The sequence below is a fragment of the Pecten maximus genome, chromosome 14 (genome assembly GCF_902652985.1).
Source record: "Pecten maximus chromosome 14, xPecMax1.1, whole genome shotgun sequence".
Lineage (NCBI taxonomy): Eukaryota > Metazoa > Mollusca > Bivalvia > Pectinida > Pectinidae > Pecten > Pecten maximus.
In genome coordinates, this window is record NC_047028.1 from 16535549 (window position 1) to 16556582 (window position 21034).

A 21034-nucleotide genomic window follows, 5' to 3' on the forward strand; every position below is an offset into this window, starting at 1 on the left:
ATGTACAACATGCTTTTTAGAGTCTGATGACTGACCTAAACCAGAAAATAACTTTAGAAAGAAAATGTTTATCAACCACGAAGATACTATCAAATTTCACACGTAATCTTTGCTTCCAGACATCCATTCCTGCGTTCAATAACCCTATTGGACAGTCAGTCCCCGATTTGACTACTCTCTTATAACTGAGAATTTGTTTGGATGAAAAAAACCAGTCCCAGGCCAATTTACAGTACCCGGACTATCAATTTTCGTCTCAACAGGGGCCTTATCAAAGTTCAATAGCTAGGTTAATGTTTTACAGAATGTTTGATTTCTTTTAATAATCCGTTACTTGAATAAAAGATAATGGTCATAGGACAGGTATAGCAAACTGGTCCGATTTATAGTGCGATTTGCACCTGGGGTAGGGGACAAAAATTAGACTTTCAACCTCCTGTACCAAATATATACAGTATCAAGTTGGATGAGGGCTTATCCGTTTTTCTATAATATAATTTCAACGATCTATCATTCCTCCTGAAGATACCTTTAAACCCTGTCATCATCGGTTTTTCTCTCTTTGGCGGACTCTGTTGGGGTATCGATATTGACGTTTGATTAAGTGAAAATAAGATCCAGTGTAAAATCATAGAAAACCTGCCAGTAAAAAAGGGAAGGCAATTTTGGAAATTTACTCTCCCATAATTCTACAGTGTTCTTGAAATGATTACATTAGGTTTAACTAAATACGTTGACTGATTATTCAATTAACATTAATTAATTTAGTAGTATACTTGTGAACCTACAAGGGAAATATCAAATAAAGCAAGTTAAGAATTAAACTTCTTTTATATGGATTTAATCAATCATAACAAAGTCGATTTCTCGATAACAAAATTTGTCAACCTTTTCTAAGGTAGCACTGAACTGTAGTGCGGCCGGTTATTTTTACAGATGTAAACATAGGCAGGATAACTGTTTAAAAAACGTTTTATGTACATGTATATATATAGTTATAAACTACATCACAGTAGCGATTGTCATAAATAAGTCAAAATTATGTAAGAAAGCGTTTTTTTTTTCCTCTTTTTCCAATATCTGTATGGAACCAAGATATATTGCAAAGTTTAAAAATATTTTAATTTTCATTTCTCGTTGATAGAACATAGAAATTAATTGCAATCTGAGGCCTTCAATTAGAACGCTATCTCAGGAATTTTAGTTTTCAATTTGAAAGCTTAATACCAGTGTTATAATACAAATAATTAGTCTGTCTCTAGCTTTCATTGCCAAGAATTGTGTAACATACATCGGTAAAGTAACCATTGGTTGAAAAATAGTAAGAGCTAAAATATAACTTATAAACAATAATGACTTCTAATAAAGGTAGTATAAACAAAACGAAAATTGATTGAAATCAAATATTTAGAACTCGCAAACATAATCTCGGAAAACACGATATCAAAGTTCCAAAGAAAAACCATATTTTTAATCAACGGAAAACATAATCCACTTAGACGAATCATTATTTCGGAAAGGGAAATAAAATCCATTTGTAGCGTGTCAGAAAACGGCTTTCGTAGTTTCGTGGGATATTATACCTTATCTATCGATTTTAATCTTACGAATGACTTCCTGATCTCTTTAAGGAAACCCAGCATTAATATCCTTTATAAAGCGGCGTCCCTATCTTCAGTAGTTACCTATCGACTACACGGCACACACAGATTTCAAGTTTACATTACTTTCGACAAGGTAAGTGAACAGTTACTATTATAAGAATGGTAGATCGTTTGTAGTAAGAATACATTTAAAACATATTTTCCTGCCAACATAGTTGAATGTTTCATTCAGAACGTTTTGTCCGTGACAAAAACATAAGTATGAAATAACGCATTGGATTATTTTGGATTTTTTTAATGTTTTCTAAAGGATCATCCAAACCTTACATCTATGCGCAATTTATCAGAAGAAAAAAAAAGTACGATACATTTTGACGTATTGGTCTCTTCGAACGACCGAACGCACAGTACATGTAGCCGTAATGGAAACCACTCATGCGGAGCATTGTCTGTAAAATGTTGTACTTTTCAGAATAGACAACAATGCATGCTACTGTATTGTTGCCAAAAGATTGCAGACCTTCTTATGCATAGTTCTAAAACATATTTATCGATATCACAGGTAATAGCCTAGTTTTTCAATATTCAATATATAATCAAGGTTAATAACTAGATCGGCTCGCTAACAAAACACGTGATAGGTAAACCTATGATTGATACATAAAAGGCAATGAGATCTCACTAGGAATGATCCAAAGCGATTGAAAACTATTTCATCTTTAACCTGTTTTTTTTTCTAAAGCGTTACCAGTATGTGTTTGACCTAGAAGATATAACGGATATAGCTGGACCTAGTTCTGATATAGTTTTAGAAAGTGTATAAAGCTTTAACAAAATAGTGAGAGCCGTTTTGATTGCCATAATGCGCTGAACCTAATGGCATCCCTATAAATATTCCTTTCCGGAGAACGATACCACAGCAATCCTTACTTTCTTGTACTTGATACAGGGAAATCTCACACGTTAACTTTTCTTCTTCTTCTTCTTCTTCTTCTTCTTCTTCTTCTTTGCAAGAATAGGCATTGACAGGAATTTGACAATGACAATGTGAAGGTCGTGGATAAACCAAGGAAGATATGATTTGATGTTATAAAAATAGCTCTATACTAATATTATATCAATAGTATTTGTAGAACTCGTTCAAGTAATAGATTTTCTTTTCTGTACACATTTTACCTCAACCAAAGTTTATCTTCTTTTTGTATTATGCCCAATGATTACATTTGTTATATTTCCAGATTTGACACATTTAAACTAGATATGAATACTTCGTGGATTTTCCTTCTACCGGTATTGATTGCTGGCTCCTTCATCAACAGGACATCCGGACACGGATGTAACATAACGAAACATTCTACAGATGCAGACTGTACCGGTCTTGGACTGACATCAATCCCTAAGGATCTTCCTCCTACCTTGGTCCATCTCGATGTATCTGACAACCCTATCAAAGTGTTGTGAAATGGATCCTTTAAACATCTCATCCACCTAGTCTCGTTATCTCTAGAGAACTGCTCGATGATAAAAATGGAGTAGCAAGCGTTTCAGGGACAAAATAATCTTAGTATTTTGGATTTGGATTCAAATCGTTTCAATTCAGACTCATTTTTACCTGGAGTGTTTGAACCACTACGAAACTTAGAATCGATTTCATTAAAAGGATGTGTTTTTTCGTATGTCACTACAGAGATGAATCGCTTAACAAAAATGGTCAAATTGGTAGTTCAATCTCCGGATACATTGACTCCGGGAATGTGTACTTTAGGTAATCTTAATACCTTAGATGTGACAGTGCATAGTACAATACTGAACGGAACATTTCACTGGTTTAGAAATACACCCATCGAGCGGCTGACTGTGTCATTAATTACTGGAAAAGAGATGCAGGGCCCATTGAGAATGGGTTCTTATCAGCTTTTCCTAATATCACGAATTTTTCTCTTCGTAGGTACTATTTAACGACAGTTACAGAATTAATGAAGATACTCGAACCATTACGTGATAGGAAAATGGATTTCATTGGACTTACACATGTCTTCCTGAATCTAAGTCCTCCGATTCCTCTCACAAACGCTTCAGTCAAACACATTGCTGACATTTGCGTGCGACGTTTAGATTTAAGTCACAACCATATCGGATATATACATAGAGGTGGTTTTTCATATCTAAAATATCCAAAATGCATTGAAAGTATAAATCTATCATTTAATCAAATATCCACTCCTTCAATACGTTTTCCTTGGCGGCCTGCCTCTCCTGTCTCTGAAATTTCTAGACTTGTCCTCCCAAGTGATTCCCGGAAAAATCCGTTCGGTCACGAGAACAAAGAAAATTTTTGACAATCAAACATATTCGGGCAACTTTGACACCATCAGAAAAACACTTAGGTTGCCTTCTGAGAATCTACGATACACGATTGATGTTTATGCCCCACCATCTTTAGAAATAGTGAATATATCAGACTTTTTGGCAAAAAATCTTGACGTAGATAACGTGTTATTGGTTCATAATAACACACTGAAAGTGCTCGATCTTTCAGGCACAGACCTGGCTACCTCGTGTAGACAAATTCTGGCAGGATTGTATCAATTAAAACACCTCAATGTGTCACGTTTACAATGATCTTCTTTGTCAAAGGATTTTTTCCGTAATTACACTAGTTTGGAGGAACTCGTGTTCAGGAGTTCTCATCTTAACGTCGGCCTCACTGATGAGGTTTCCAAGGAACTACTTAGAGGTCTACCACTATTGAAATACGTAGATTTTTCTGGAAACAAGTTGGCGAACTTGCAAGACAACGTTTTCACTTCTCAAAGAGACGTTCTTAAAAGTCTAACACTTGCTGATAATCAGTTAACCGGTGTTCCTAACAACATCAAATATCTTACGAATCTTTCAGTTCTTGATCTAACATCGAACGTAATATCATCATTAGGGGGACATGAACGGTTAATGTTGGAAAATCATCGTAAAAAAGTTCCTAACTTCCGAGTTTTACTAAAGGGAAACCCTTTTGAGTGTAGTTGTCAAACTGTCAACTTTATCGAGTGGATATATACAACAAAACTTGTCTTGGATGATCCGAGTAACTACATGTGTACCGACCTGACTGGTGTTAGTATGAAGATGATCTCCTTTTATAACAAACTACCTTCATTTAAGGAGTCTTGTATTGAGAGGACATGGCTTATTTTTTTCAATATGTGCGTCAATCTTATTTGTTCTCGTGTTGGTTAGCGTCGCTGTAGGATACCGATACAGGGTCTCCCTTGAGTACTGTTGCCTGATGATCCGCAGACGATACCGAGGGTATCACAAACTAGAAGGGGACACAACTCAATATAAATACGATGCTTTTGTCTCCTACAACCATAACGACTGGAATTTTGGGAACAATTAAACAATTTAACGCATTATATCGAAACGAAGATAAATCTAAAGCTGTGTTTACATCATCGAGACTTTCCACTGGCTGCCGACATAACCGACAACATTATAGACGCTATCGATGAAAGTAAATGGGTCATCTTCGTCATAACAAAGACATTTTTTTTCGTGGGGACAGTTTGAATTGGAAACGTCCATGAGACATATGTTTCAGAGAAATAGTTCCAACTTGATCGTGATCATACTGGACGACATAGACAAAGCTTCAATGCCCGAAAGGTTATTCAGAATATATAACCAGATCACGTGTTTAGAACATCCTGGGCGTAAGGCATACTCACAATGGAAGGACAAAGGTTATAAAGATGATGATGCAAACGAATTCTGGAAAAAATTAACAAACACTTTACAGGATAAAATGAAAACGAATCCAGGAAGCAATTGACTAACACCTTACGGACTAAGATGCAAACGAATTCTGGAAACAATTCACAAACACTTTACTGACTAAGATGTAAACGAATTCTGGAAACAATTCAAAAACACTTTCCGGACTAAGATGCAAACGAATTCTGGAAACAATTCAAAAACACTTTCCCGACTAAGATACAAACGAATTCTGGAAACAAATGACAAACGATTTACGGACTATATAATATTTTAAAACGTAACATTACGACATAATAACTACACACCAGATATGTCATATGCGTATCATCGCCATGCTTAGCTTTGGCTAGCGAAGTTGGTGAAAATTTATCTCTGTAGTTGTAATTACCTTGGAGACTTTCAGTTTTCTTCCCTTTTACGATATTGGAGTCGTTTCCTTTATATGGGAAAATGTTTATTTTGCTAAAGCATCCATATTCGATTTTGATTGTTAAAAACTTTCTATTTGTATTATTTGCAACAAAATATTCTACACTTCATACGAGTAAACAGAATTTTTGATTTGACGTTTTTCGATTTTATCATTTTTATTGTATTAAATTGTTTAGATCAGGTCATTTCTTTACTACCAACAATACATCACGTTTATTTAAAGACACCGACGGTTATCTATTAAAGAACTCCCATGAAACCCTTTTATAGAATACCGAGATAATTAAAGTCTGACTTACATTCAAAATGATAAAAAGTGTTACATTTTGAGTTTCTACACCAAAAAGGAAAGTGTTTTGTTTTGGTTGTGTCATCTTAAGGATTCTAGAAACAAGATAAACGATCTAGTAAAATAAACGGCATTATGTCTAATTTTGAGTATGAAACTTCGTCCTGTTGATATTTCGTCCTTCAGAAAGTAATGCTTCACTTGTTGAAATCTTGAAAGGAGTCGGGGAATTTGACATGATTTGGTACCACCAGAATTGAGATTTTTGTCATTTTGTTTGCAAACTTCTGTAAGAATCCGCTACGCGGATGAAACTAAAAAAAATGACATCAATACTTAAGTGAGCTTAGATTTGTACATCACATAGACAGTAAATGAATTATTTCCTTACAGTTCTTCTGTGTTGGTGGTGGTGATTTTCTAATAATTTGACAATTATGATTTTCATTAGCAATCACTATTTTTGTTATAATTATTTTCGTGATAATTGCTATCGTGTTCCCTTCTCATTTTCAATTGATCGTGATAAAATGTATACATGAATAATATGCTTTAGATGTGAAATGTTTGAAAATATCAATACAGCTTGAATAAAAAGACACATTGCAAGAGGGCTTTTGTTGTTATCACTGATAACCAAGATGCAACATAGTGGTTATATATATATAGATATGAATATGTATTTTGTTGGACTAAGGATAGCTTTACTCCGGTGAAATATTTAAACTCAACACTGGACGATACCAGGCTATGTATCACAAATACTATCCGAATTCAGTTTGTGCTCATATTTTCGAGAATGTAAGCTTGTTTTACAGCAATCTTGAGGGGTTTTACTGTGAGAGGAGTCCGCAGTGGCCAGGGAACAGGTTGTCCTCATGATATGGACACTTTTGAACATTTACTTTGCAAATATCATGGTTAGAACGCCAGTCTTGTAAATTGAAGTCAAAGGTTTGACTCCCTCTGTGTCTCTCTTTAGACAATTTTATGCTTCATTCACATCTCCATTTCTTCAAAAACTGAGTAACTTTGTGCTTATAAGCTTAATATAAAACATCCTATTAAAATACTTAAACGAGTTTCACTAAATGGAGGATTAAGATACCATATACAATACTTTATTGCCATTTGAATAATACACATGTAACATACTTATTGATTGTGTTACCAGTTAAGAACATTCTCTAGGACAATAACGTGTTTTGCAAATAGACCCAGAATAAGTGATCATCTCCAACATCATAATCACTGTCCTTCCATTGTAAGTATGTATTTCGCCCAGGATGTTCTAAGCACGTGATCTGGTTATATATTCTGAATAACTTCCTCGGCATTTTAACTTTGTCTATGTCATCAAGCATGATCACGATCAAGTTGGAGCTGTTTCTCTGAAACATATGTCTCCTGGACATTTCTATTTCAAACTGGCCCCACGTGCTAGACAGAAAACTCTTTGTAATGACGATGATAATCCATTTACTCTCACTGATAGCATCCATTATATTGTCAGTTATGTCGACAGCTGGTGTAAAGTCGCGATGGTGTAAACACAATTTCAGATTCATCTCCCTCTCGACATGATCCATTAAATCATTACAAACAAATTTGTAGTCCTCAAAATTGTAGGATACAAAAGCATCGTATTTATATTGAGTTGTGTCCCCTTCTATATTGTGATATCCTCGGTATCGTCTGCGGATCACCAGGCAGCAGTAGTTAATGGAAACTCTGTAACGGTATCCCACCGCGACGGTAACCAACACGAGAACAAACAAGATTGACGCACATATTGAGAAAATAAGCCATGTCCTGTCTACGCATGTCTCCCTAAATGTAGATAATTTGTTATAAATGGATACGATCTTCATATTAACACCACTCCGGTCGGTACACATGTAGTTGTTCGGATCATCCAGGGCAAGTTTTGTTGTATATATCCACTCGATAAAGTTGACAGTTTGACAACTACATTCAAAAGGATTTCCCTTCAGTAAAACTCGGAAGTTAGGAACTTTTGTACGATGAGTTTCCAACATCAAACGTTCATGTTCCCCCAATGATGATATTACATTCGATGTTAGATCAAGAACTGAAAGATTCGTAAGATATTTGATGTTGTTAGGAACACCGGTTAACCGATTATCAGCAAGTGTTAGACTTTTGAGAACGTCTCTTTGAGAAGTGAAAACGTTGTCTTGCAAGTTCGTCAACTTGTTTCCAGAAAAATCTACGTATTTCAATAGTGATAGACCACTCAATAGGTCCATGGAAACCTCATCAGTGAGGCCGACATCAAGGTGAGAACTCCTGAACACGAGTTCCTCCAAACTAGTGTAATTACGGAAAAAATCCTTTGACAAAGAAGAACATTGTAAACGTGACACATTGAGGTGTTTTAATTTATACAATCCTTTAAGGACCTGTCTACATGAATTGTCCAGTTTCGTACCTGTGATATCTAGAACTTTTAAACGATTGTTTTCTATCAAGAAAGTATCGTCTATATCTATATTTTGGGCTGTAAAATAGGATATATTAATCACCTTTAATGATTGGGGTAAAGTAAAATTGTTTATTCTAGTACCCAGGTGAGTGGATAGGGAGTATACTTGAGAAGACAAGTCTAACAATTGTAAGGATGGGAGAGGAAGCCACGTGAGAAATATTAATGATGGACCGACAATAAGATTATTTGACAGGTTTATACTTTCAATGCAATTCTTGTATTTCAAAAAAGAAAATGTACCAAACTCTACGTATCCAATTTGGTCGTAGCTTAAATCTAAATTACGCACACAGATGTTACCAATAGGTTTGACCGAAACACTCGTAAGACGAACTGGGATGCTAAGATGTGAAAATATATGTCTCAATCCAATGAAATCGATGGTCAAATCCCTGATCGGTACCAAGATCTTCATGAACTCTGTAATAGACTTGAAATAACACTTATTAAAAGATAAATAGGTGATATTTGGAAAAGATGATAACAATCCATTCTCAAATAATTCAAATGTTTCATCAAAAAATGTTACGGTTAACTTCGTGATAGGAGTATTTCTAAACCATTGAAATGTTCCGTTCATTACTGCTCCTTGCATGAACACTTCTAAATTATTTAGATTTCTTAAAGTACACAACCCCAGAGTGAACGTACCCGAAGATTGGATTACTAAATTTCTTAAGGTCACTAGTCGGTTTAACTCGTTAGTAACATAAGAAAATGGAAAACTGTTTAAAGAAATCGTTTCTAAGTTCTGCAGTGGTTCAAACACCCCAGGAAAAAAAGTGTGTGAAGTGAATCGATTTGAATTCAAACTTAATACACTAAGATTACTTAGTCCCTGAAACGCTTGAAGCTCCAGTACTGTCAATGAACAGTGTTCTAGGTATAATGCATCTAGGTGGATGAGATGTTTAAAGGATCCATTCCGTAATATTCTGATTGGGTTGTGAGATACATCGAGATGGACCAAGGTAGGAGGAAGATCCCTGGGGATTAACCTCAGTCCTAGGCCGGTACAGTTTGCATCTGTAGAATGTTTCGTTATGGTACATCTGTGTCCATATGTTCTGGTGATGTTATTGGCAGCAAACATCGATAAGAGGAATATCCATGTAGGCTTCATATCTATCTTTGAAGAGTCAAATCTGGAATAATAAGTTTATTAATAAGTTTAAGTAGCAACAATTGGTTTTGGTATATCCCGTCATATCTTTTACATCTACTGATTTAACAAAATCACGGTCGATTCAATTAAGTAGGAGTTCCCTAACCATATGTAATTACAGCTATGTCTTTTTGCCAAGGTAGAACAATCAGTGATGACAAACTATGCATACTCTGTTCTATTACTCGGTGATGACAAGCTATGCATTGTATGTACTAACACTAGGCGACGACAAGCTGTGCATTATTTGTATTTGGTATGCGTTATTTGTGTAAGTATTTATATATTTATAGTCAGTGGTGAATTGATGGTATTAACTCTATTGACTTCAACCAAAGACTAACTGAACATTATTTTCCGACATGATCAGTAGGTCGCAAGGAGTTTGAAGCCGCGCGGATGAACACGATTGCCCAAATTCCAGCGTCAATAGGCAACATAAAAGATGAGAACTGTTGTATAAAATAGGCATAACTTGAACAGGTTCGCAAACATATACACTGTATATACAAAGCACTTGGGGTTAATGTTGCGCCCCATTTCTTTGCTACGTGTGTCCATATGAATATCTGCACATTCCGAAGAGTTACCCGCTGTGTTAGGCACTGCATGACATAAAGGGATGCATTATTACTGTTTTTAAGCATTTGTTTTCAATTTGTTGTATTTGAATGGATGATATTTGGTCAAAAATTATTAAGCAATTCAAGGCAAGCATGTACGAGTGCTGATTGATAAGTTGTGAGCTTCGTATCGAAGGATTTGAATTTTGTCGAACACATTGTGTCATTTTCAACATAATCCGCTTCAGTATATATACGCTTTTGCCAACGGTGTTTAAGGGCCTCAATGGAACGCCTTTTCTTGGCTGTTCAGAAAGTCATCCACTCAATGTTAGGGTTAGAGTTAGGGTGCCTGAAATAGCTGTCTGACGAATCAGGTGAATAAGGCGGATGCTCTATCGATTTAAAGCCACAATCGTGAATGACAGCCTTGTCAATGGCAGACTCTTTCACCCTAACCCTAACCGATTTTGTCCTTTTTGCAAAAAAAACCCCACTTGTCTTGTTTATTTTAGAGAGCTACCTCGTCGATATAAATTGACCAAATGAGACCAGTCCTTGGGTATAGTCAGAGACTAGTAGGACCTAAAAAGCACATCCTTGAGTACTTCATTAAAAACAAAGTTCACAACTTATCAATCAGCCCTCGTAGTTTTACAGAAAATGGCAAATTACGCATAATAATACCAAAAATTCTGTTCGTCATTGCGCTCGATATCTTATTCGCGATCAGCTGTTGGCAGAGATGAGGACGCAGTTTTGTCACCGTATCGAAATCTATAGCTTCCACAAATAGCAAAACACGTCCAGCGTAATACAGTAATATGTATATGCAAAATTATCTGGATTAATTAGATCAAATACCGATATGATACATAGCATCCACCTGTACCTGTGTCATGACTACTGCAGTAATCCACTTTTTAATAATTACATGTAAATAAGTATATATTCAATAATCCGAATTTGTATGTTAATGGCCGACATGACTATACATTGGTACAGAATGATCTGAGTAAATCTCAATAAATTAGACAATCTGACCACACGGGTATATTTCAGGAATAAAATTTATGTATCCATCATTCATAAGGTCACACCAACATTGGCTTCTTGCCATATGCGATGGAATTGCGTTAGCATGATTTGCCCTTTTTGCCTTTTATCCATATTCCAAAATAATATAATTATATATATATCATTCATATTATGGCTGCTATCACAGAAATGTTAATTTTTAATTTTAGTTTGTCCCTAACTTTATTGTGTTTCATCGGTATGCTTACCAATTAATTAAAAAGTAATAAAAAATAAATTATAATTCATTTAAACAATTATGACCATGGAAAAAGAGAAAATTTCAAATATTATTGTTGGAGTGATCTTTTTGGAATTACATGTAGCAACGTTATCTAAGAAATCAGGATATGAAAATTACAAAAACTGATATTTTTGATCAACGGAAGGCATACCCGCTAAAATAATATTTTGGGAAAGAGAAATAAAATGCATCTGTAGCATGTCGGGAAAAAAGTTAGTATTTTCGTGGGATATGATCCAATACCATATCTATCGAATTTACTCTTATGATTGACTGCCTGGTCTCTGTAGAGAAACCCAGCATAAGAGACCCATAAAGCGACGTCTATCGGCTACTCGACACACACAGATCTACTGGTTTACGCCTAAGGTGAGTGGAGATTTACAGTTTGTAAAGTGGGTGATTGTTTGTAGTAAGAATAATCTTGGCTCTTTCGAGAAAAAAAATGAGATAAGAAACGTATTGGACCAGGTTTTATTTCCTGAGTGTTCATCAAGAAGCCTCCACTTCACCTTTCACTGTTATTTGTAATTTATCACTGTTACATCCAATCCTGTCTTATTTCGTATAAGGAGTCCGATGATTCTCCAGTCAGTAATTCTAATCTGCTGACTCCCAATTCACTAGATGCGGAAATTGTTCGTATAAAATACAGTATAATTGTATTTTATCAACCACGATGTAGTCATACATAACACTGAAGGTATAATAAAGTGATATCGAATCATTTATACACTACATATAAAGAATTGTTCACTTACCTTTCAGAAGGCTATATATATATGTGTGTGTGCAGTATAGTCGTTACCAAACTGATCTGTTTCCTCTGATAACACAACGCACTCACACTGCTATATACAGCCGATTAGGAAGTGTGTACAATGAATCTATTTAAGGATGGGGAAATCTAGTTTAATTATACGAATACTGGACCACTCAGCGGACATATGTATACGTTCATAAGCAAGAGAATATGATACACACAAACAAAGAAGAAAGAATTCGAGATATATCTTCCTGGTTACGTTCTAAATTGTAAAAATAGAATATTGAGAAACATTTCAGAAATATAATACAGTGGAACTTTCCTAAACATTAACCAGTTCATTCCGACCTTATTCAAAACATCGATATTACATTTTAAAATGATTGAAATCTGATCTACTGTTAGCTTCCTAATCGTATGCGAATTTGTCTGCTGCAAAAACAACCAATTCAGGGCCTCATGCAAGTTAGATGTGAAACTCCGGCTTTCTAGCTTTCTGATAGAAAAACAGACTGTACTGCTTCGATGATGCGTGTTTTCAGCGTGACTATTTTGATCAGTACGCAATTAAATCATAATGCTCAGCTAGTCATAGGTATTATGTACAAATTTACCTTATACACGCGTATGCCCCAATACAAAGCTTACAAAAACAATCGCCGCAGGTGTAGAAGAATGATCGATTTCGTACATCGCCAATTCGATCGGTATCAACAGGTGTTCTTTTTAAAGAAGTATTCCGACCTTTTTTTCGCTGACAACAGATAGAAATTGGTATTTATTTAAATCACATACAAGCTCCTTGCATACTAAATCTGTATACCCACAGCATAACACTACCGGAGAGACAGAAAGTCAGAATTGCCAGATAAACCAAAAATAATGCCATTATCTATATCGAAGGTAAATATATGTTATATACCTGTACGTTATTTTTTTAACGTGGCATACTCAGGATAGTTGAACATATTCCAGTACAGCCTGATTAACGGAAAATTACGCCCATCATCTATATAAAAAAATAATATATAATCCTGATGCTCAATAGTTATGTGCTCTACTATTTCAAAAAATATCAAAGACGACTTCTCAGAAAAAAATCATATCCTTAAATGATTAATTCAAGACTGATGTTTGAGAAGACACGGACAAAGAATGATGATGGATGTTCCCTTGTTCGGATGGATCCATGCCCCGTCTGCTTGGTCCAGTTGTAACATTGCATAACTTCTTCTTGACCCGCTGTACTGAGAACCTACAGAAAAAAGTTTTCCATGTAACGGCACTATTTTAACTAGTAGATTTGAAGTGCCCATGAGAACACATAAGCACCAGCACGTGTACATGTGCCAGTACCGGTGTTCCTGCTGTAAAAACCGCCAATGTTGCTGGTCATTTTGGTCGAAAGAAATTTTACGATGGCCGATATCGGACGGACAAAATAGTGTTACTAGTAGTACGTTTTGTCAACGGAAAATGTACGTACATATTGTGTCAAAAATGTGTTACTAGTAACAGGTGTTTTGACACAGGATTTGTACGTACACTTTTTGTGTACAAATTTATCTACAACTAGCAGTAGATATTTTTGACATACAATATGTACGTACATTTTTCGTTGAATTTCCATCAAACTAGTAACTAGCTTTAAAACAGGTGTAAATGTGCTACAGATCAATGAATGACAGCATAGTCGATAAAGTTTAGTTTTTCTTTACTTTCAGTTTGTGATAGTGATGATCAGATGAAATACGATGACAAAATATGCACTAAATGCGTATGTCATTAAACCGTCTGTCCGGCCAATACATAATACATTCACCTCTGCACCTCTCTTCGTATAAATGTACACAAAATACCCCAAATTTAACAAACCTATAAGGAAGAAAGACGACCCGGTAAGCCGGATAAGTTAGAGGTCTAACGCGCTGAAATGTAATCCTACAAACCTGACCCTATAACAGAGAAAGACGAGCTGGCCAGATACATGTAAGCCCCTGCTAGACTAAATACTAAAATACATGACTGTATAGCTATATTTAATTATTTGCCTCAAAATGACAGTACAGTGTGTTACTTGTGACGCTAGGTAGACCAATACCCGGGCGTAAAGTGATGAACAGGTGAGGTGATTATAACCACAACCCAAAAATATCAGCCAATCAGAAAACATCGGAAAATACAATCAGAGGGGATTTCCCAACGCAAATATCCCGGATAACCAGTAGGAAGTGGTTTTCACATAAACACACAGTCTGGATCATAGCTGAAATATGTTCAAGATAGTGTTCCAAACCCAAACAATTGATACATTTTTGTCAAGTGCTTGTCACCTAACTACGACAGGACACTCTGATAACCATACCACAATTCATGGTTCTTTTTGGGAAAATCAGACAATTCGAGCTAATATTCTGAACTGGTTATTCCTCGTATATCAACGACCAGACACATAATGATAGTGTTATTGGTTCCTTATGGGGTCAGTATACTGACCTCTTACAATTTCAAAGCTTTACTGATAGGAAAAGGTTGTATAGCTAACAAAGTGAACGGCCCATGAGATTTCTCGTAATATTTTAGAGGGGTGTATCTCCATTGTTGTTAGGAAATCTCTTAAGAATTCAGGTACGAGAGACCTCCCGCGCCACCATATAAGCATCGATAAAATACGAGAAAACCTAGTAGATAGTAAGCAGATAACCCTAAAGAGGTTCCGAAAAGATAATCAATGATTGCTTTCGGTAAATACGGACGTGTTTACCGAGATAAACTAAAGCCTGGACGAGAGATTAACTGAAATATTAATGTCAGATTTGATATTATATCATGATGCTGAACAATTTTCACGAGAAAAAATATGCCTCAGCCGGACTATATGAGATTATCCGATAACACATAACGGTAAACTTATTTTCTGCTCATAATTATTCAATAACTAAACATCATGTCCTGATCACCAATGATTGCCAATTTAGTAGGCTCAAAACAACAACACAAATTAACAGTGAAATGATGTTTCAATGACAGTCAAGAGTGAAATTCCTTAAACAATAAAGGAACGAACATTTCATTGTTTCATTTGACAGTTATGGTACAACTAACATATCGATACATGCATGATCATATATAGTTGTTACAACAAGATATATCACAACAAAGATGATTATTTAGATTTAATTGTATAAACCAACCGGCATAACACAAGCGAAGTAGCTCTTTCCATTATAGATAAAAACATATTTGTTTGTTGAATTCGTAAACAAAGTCTCATTTAAGAACATATTCTAAGCCAATAAAGTGTTTTTCAAATAGGCCCAGAATAAATGAGCATCTTCAACATCATAATCTTTGTCCTTCCATTGTAAGTATGTCTCTCGCCCAGGATGTTCTAAGCAAGTGATCTGGTTATAAATTCTGTATAACGTCCTCGGCATTTTAACTTTGTCTATGTCGTCAAGTATGATCACTATCAAGTTGGAGCTGTTTCTCTGAAACATATGTCTCCTGGACATTTCCAATTCAAACTGTCCCCACGTGCTTGAAAGAAAACTCTTTGTAATTACGATGATGATCCATTTACTTTCACTGATAGCGTCCATAATGTTGTCGGTTATGTCGACAGCTGGCTGAAAGTCGCGATGGTGTAAACACAGTTTTAAATTCATCACATTTTCGATATGTTCGTGTAAATCATTACAAACAAATCTGTAGTCAAAGTTGTAGGCTACAAAAGCATCGTATTTATATTGAGTTGTGTCCCCTTCTATATTGTGATATCCTCGGTATCGTCTGCGGATCACCAGGCAACAGTAGTTAATGGAAACTCTGTACCGGTATCCCACCGCGACGGTAACCAACACAAGGACAAACAAGATTGACGCACATATTGAGAAAATAAGCCATGTCCTGTCTACGCATGTCTCCCTAAATGCAGGTAAATTGTTATAGAAAAATACCATCTTCATACTAACACCAGTTCGGTCGGTACACATGTAGTTCCTTGGATCATCCAGGGAAAGTTTTGTTGTATATATCCACTCGATAAAGTTGACAGTTTGACAGCTACACTCAAAAGGGTTTCCCTTCAGTAAAAGTTTAAAGTTAGGACATTTTAGACGATGGTTTTCCAACACCAAACGTTCATGATCCTCTAATGATGATATCAAATTTGATGTTATATCAAGAGCTGAGAGATTCGTAAGATATTTGATGGTGTTAGGAACACAGGTTAACCGATTATCAGCAAGTGTTAGACTTTTGAGAACGTTTCTTTGAGAAGTGAAGAGCCTGTCATGCACATTAATCAACTTATTTCCAGACAAATCTACGTATTTCAATAGTGGTAGACCTCTCAATAGGCCAATGGAAACCTCATCAGTGAGGCCGACATCAAGGTGAGAACTCCTGAACACAAGTTCTTCCAAGCTAGTGTAATTACGGAAAAAATCCTTTGACAAAGAAGAACATTGTAAACGTGACACATTGAGGTGTTTTAATTTATACAATCCTGCAAAAATTTGTCTACACGAGGTAGCCAAATTTGTGCCTGATATATCGACCACTTTCAAAACATTATCCTGAACCATTAAAACGGTGTGTATGTCTGCATTTTTAGTCAAAAAATTTGATGCATTCACTATTTCTAAAGATGGTGGTACATAAACATCAATCGTGTATCGGAAATTCTCGGAAGGGGAACTAAGTGTTCTAAGAATGCCTGCAGACGTATGATTGTCAAAAATTTTCTTTGTTCTCGTGACCGAACGGATTTTTCCGGGAATCACTTGGGAGGACAAGTCTAGAAATTTCAGAGACGGGAGAGGCAGCCAGTCAAGGAAAACGTATTGATTGAGCGAATATTTGATTAAATGATAGATTGATACTTTCAAGGCAATGAGGATATTTCAGGTATGAAAACACACCTCTCTGTATATATCCGATTTGGTTGTGACTTAAATCTAAATGTCGTACACAGATGTCAGCAATGGGTTTGATTGAAACGTTTGTTAGAGGAATCGGAGGAAGAAGGTTCAGAAAGATATGTGTAAGTCCAATGAAATCCATTTTCCTATCACGTAATGGTTCCAGTATCTTCATTATGGCTGTAACTGGCATTAAATAGTATCCTTGAACAGACAAACTCGTGATATTAGGAAACACTGTTAAGAATCCATTCTCAATGTGCCCTGCATCTTTTTCAGTGATAAATGACACAGTCAGCTGCTCGATGGGTGTATTTCTAAACCAGTGAAATGTTCCGTTCAGTATTGTACTATGTATTATCACATCTAATCTTTTTAGATTACCTAAAGTACACATTCCCGGAGTCAATGTATCCGGAGATTGAACTACTAATTTGACCAATTTTGTTAAGCGATTTATTTCTGTAGTGACATACGAAAAAACACATCCATCTAATGAAATTGATTCTAAGTTCCTTAGTGGTTGAAATACTCCTGGTGAAAATGAGTCTGAATTGAAACTATTTAAATCCAAATCCAAAACGCTGAGATTGTTAAGTCCCTGAAACGCTTGTGACTCAAGTTTTGTCATAGAGCAGTTCTCTAGAGATAACGAGTCTAGGTGGAAGAGATGTTTAAAGGATCCATTCCGTAACACTTCGATAGGGTTGTCAGATACATCGAGATGGACCAAGGTAGGAGGAAGGTCCCTAGGGATTGATTTCAGACCTAGACCGGTACAGTCCGCGTCTGTAGAATGTTTCGTTATGGTACATCCGTGTCCAGATGTTCTGGTGATGTAAGAGACGGCAATCAATACCTGTAAGACGAATATCGGCGTAGGCTTCATATCTAGATTCCATGTATCATATCTGGAAAAATAATATACACAAATATAGGGCACATCATAAAATCACGTTAAACTTTTGGTGAAGATAAAATCTGTACAGAAAATAGAATCTATTACTCGCATGAGTTCATGAAAACAACAGATGTAAGGATGGGAGGAATTTTCTGTAACACTGAATCATAACATCATTGGTTTATCCGCGACCCTCACACTGACTTACTTCCCCTGTCAATATTCTCGCATTTTTAATAGGAAAAAAGAAAATAGCAAATTACTATGATATCGTTGATAAAAATTGTATTTGAAATTATATTGAGAAGACTACGGGGTCATGCACCAGAGACATGTAACATTATTTGCGTCAGATACCATGTACAGCTTTCCAGACAGATCGGACTAGATAGATAAATCTAGGATGGATTGTGAGATTCCCCCTTATCATGAACAAGAAACGAAAGTATGAATTTAAGTTTAAGTTTCGGCTGTTCTGCCGTTGATGTCAAAAATGGCTCGATCCATATTGTAAAGCCCTATCAGAACTTATTCCTGACATACCCGGTATATCTTCTTGGTCAAACAATTTGACCACTAGTTTCTATATCACTCACTCATAGAATAAACTCTTAACACTAACAATCTGAGACTCCAAGTATAATTGGATATTACTTGCAACAAAGGCCTTTCAGAAACAGCCAAAGCTAAAATAGGCGACAGGGATAGTAACCTATTCAGGCAACCGGTCAGGGAGGCCATCTGGATACGCCGTTGGGATCCAGTACTAAACAGGGACGAGGGGGCCACAGACTCTTGCACATCTATGACCAAGTGTTAAACAAAGCGTAGCCGATTCGGCTGCAGTATACATACTATATACTACACTTATTTGATTTATTTTATTCTTACTATCCAGTCACACTGTTTTCGAAGTTGGTGTCAATAGGTTTATGATAGAGACGAAACATCATAAAAAGTCAGTCGAGTCTGTTACCATCTCGGACACTATATATAAATATAGACATTAGTGCTAGAACACTTTACATTGATGTGACAGTGTAGTCATCGAAACGACGCACTCTTAAATATCATATTAGTCGTGTTATATAATATCTATAATACAATATAATTTCAGTTTAGGATTTCGATGATTCATAAGTCAGTAATTTCTATATCATTAAGGCGAATGCCAAACTACTGGTTATTAAAACTCACACATTATCTACTGTCTAATCATGTTCTATATAAAAAGAACTACCAATATATAAATCAATCAGCAGAAAAATAACAATGATTCATGATATTGCAAATAAGTTATTTTGAAAGATCAATATAATGTATATGTAGAAATGTTAACTTACCTTTTTCCAAGAGAATACATGTTTATGTGCTATGAAGTCAATACCAAATCAGTCTATCTACTGGAAGTATATAAAATAATTGTTAGGTAGGCTAGGTCGTATATTTGGCAGCGTAATGCTATTTTAAATAAACCAATGAGTCAGATTTCGTTTTAGTGTAACGGGAAATTCCTTATTCTGACTTTCCTATATTTACTTCCTTGTATAATTTGGATACTTTGGTTAGATATTAGGTTTAGTAATAGGCGGGGTCATGAGGTATGGGGTAAAACATCGGACATATTTCGCAACAAAAGCCAAATAGAAATATCTTAAATGTATTGAATTAATCATTTTAGAATACCTTTATTCGGTATTATGACACATTTTGCTACAGAGCAAATCAGTCCGTAGTTTTAAGGTGTAAGGTATTTAGTACTTTGTCACTAGCCTTAATTAGACTAGAATTAATATGAGTACTAGTCAATCTAAGTCAATGGATATAATCGATATAACCAAAGTAGAAAAGTAAAGGTACGTTAAATAATAGTAATTGAATAACCTGTTATTACTGAATAATTTGAGAAAAAAAGTCAATACGGCAGCAAAAAATATATGTCGAATTGTTTGTCGATGTCTTATTTCCTGTACTGATGTATTGGTAATTACATGTGGTAAGGGATGTGCCCAGGATATGTAAGTTTTCAAAACTTACAAAACGTTTTCATTTAAATAATTAATTTACTTTATTTGAATTCATTTATTTATTTGCCAGCAGGTGTGGGGATGAGGGAGGGGAGGTTGAGAGTTGGATGTTTATCTTTTTCAGATGAAAAATGCACAATTTTGACATTATAGTTAAACCATTCTCCGTCGTCGTATGTTAACTAAATATTTATTTTGCTATCCAGATTGGACAAATCAATTCTAGAAATAAACCCTACATGTATATCCATCTTAGCAATACTGATCGCCATCGCTTACATCACCAGGACAGAGATGTACCATAATAAATCATTCTGCAGCTGCACACACTATCGGCATATCACAGGAGAACTACATCAAAACTTCAAATAATCTGTATCTATTCAAAGTAAGCAAACATTGCCCTTACTGCTGTGCTGTAGATTAAAGCGGATATATAGTCAGAAAGATTTGGATTACTTGTTAACGAGCTTAATTTGGATAATATTTCCATATAATCAAAAAGTGTTGTGTGTGTTTTTTTAATGAAAAACTATTAAATGAAAAAACGACGTGCAGACAGTTGTCAGGATGCTAACAGATCCCAAACCCCATGACATGAGAATCTTAAGAACCGGAACTGTAACTGACACTTTCCAACTGACAAATCTGACCCGATAAGCAACAGTAGACGTCCGATCAGGAGAAAAAAAATTCTCGGGTTGGTTAAGCTATTGCTATACTATCACTGACAGAGTAAAACAAAGGGAGGTAAC

General features: G+C 35.6%; 2 protein-coding genes across 2 annotated transcripts in view; both read right to left on the minus strand.

Annotated features, from left to right (window-relative positions):
- Positions 1-7027: 7027 nt before the first annotated feature.
- Positions 7028-21034, minus strand: part of LOC117341781 (toll-like receptor 4) — a 33813-nt gene continuing 19806 nt past the window's right edge. Inside the window, exons 4-5 of the mRNA XM_033903644.1 lie at positions 9662-9756; positions 7028-8713 (exon numbers count right to left, since the gene is read on the minus strand). Of these exons, the coding sequence (XP_033759535.1) occupies positions 7290-8713; positions 9662-9756 (1519 nt within the window). The 3' untranslated portion in view covers positions 7028-7289. The remainder of the gene's footprint in view (positions 8714-9661; positions 9757-21034) is intronic.
- LOC117342764 (toll-like receptor 4) lies at positions 14124-19675 on the minus strand. Its single transcript, XM_033905006.1, has 2 exons — positions 19596-19675; positions 14124-18262 (listed from the first exon to the last, which is right to left on the minus strand). The coding sequence occupies exon 2, from the start codon at positions 17013-17015 to the stop codon at positions 15714-15716; it is 1302 nt and encodes a 433-aa protein (XP_033760897.1). The 5' UTR covers positions 17016-18262; positions 19596-19675; the 3' UTR covers positions 14124-15713.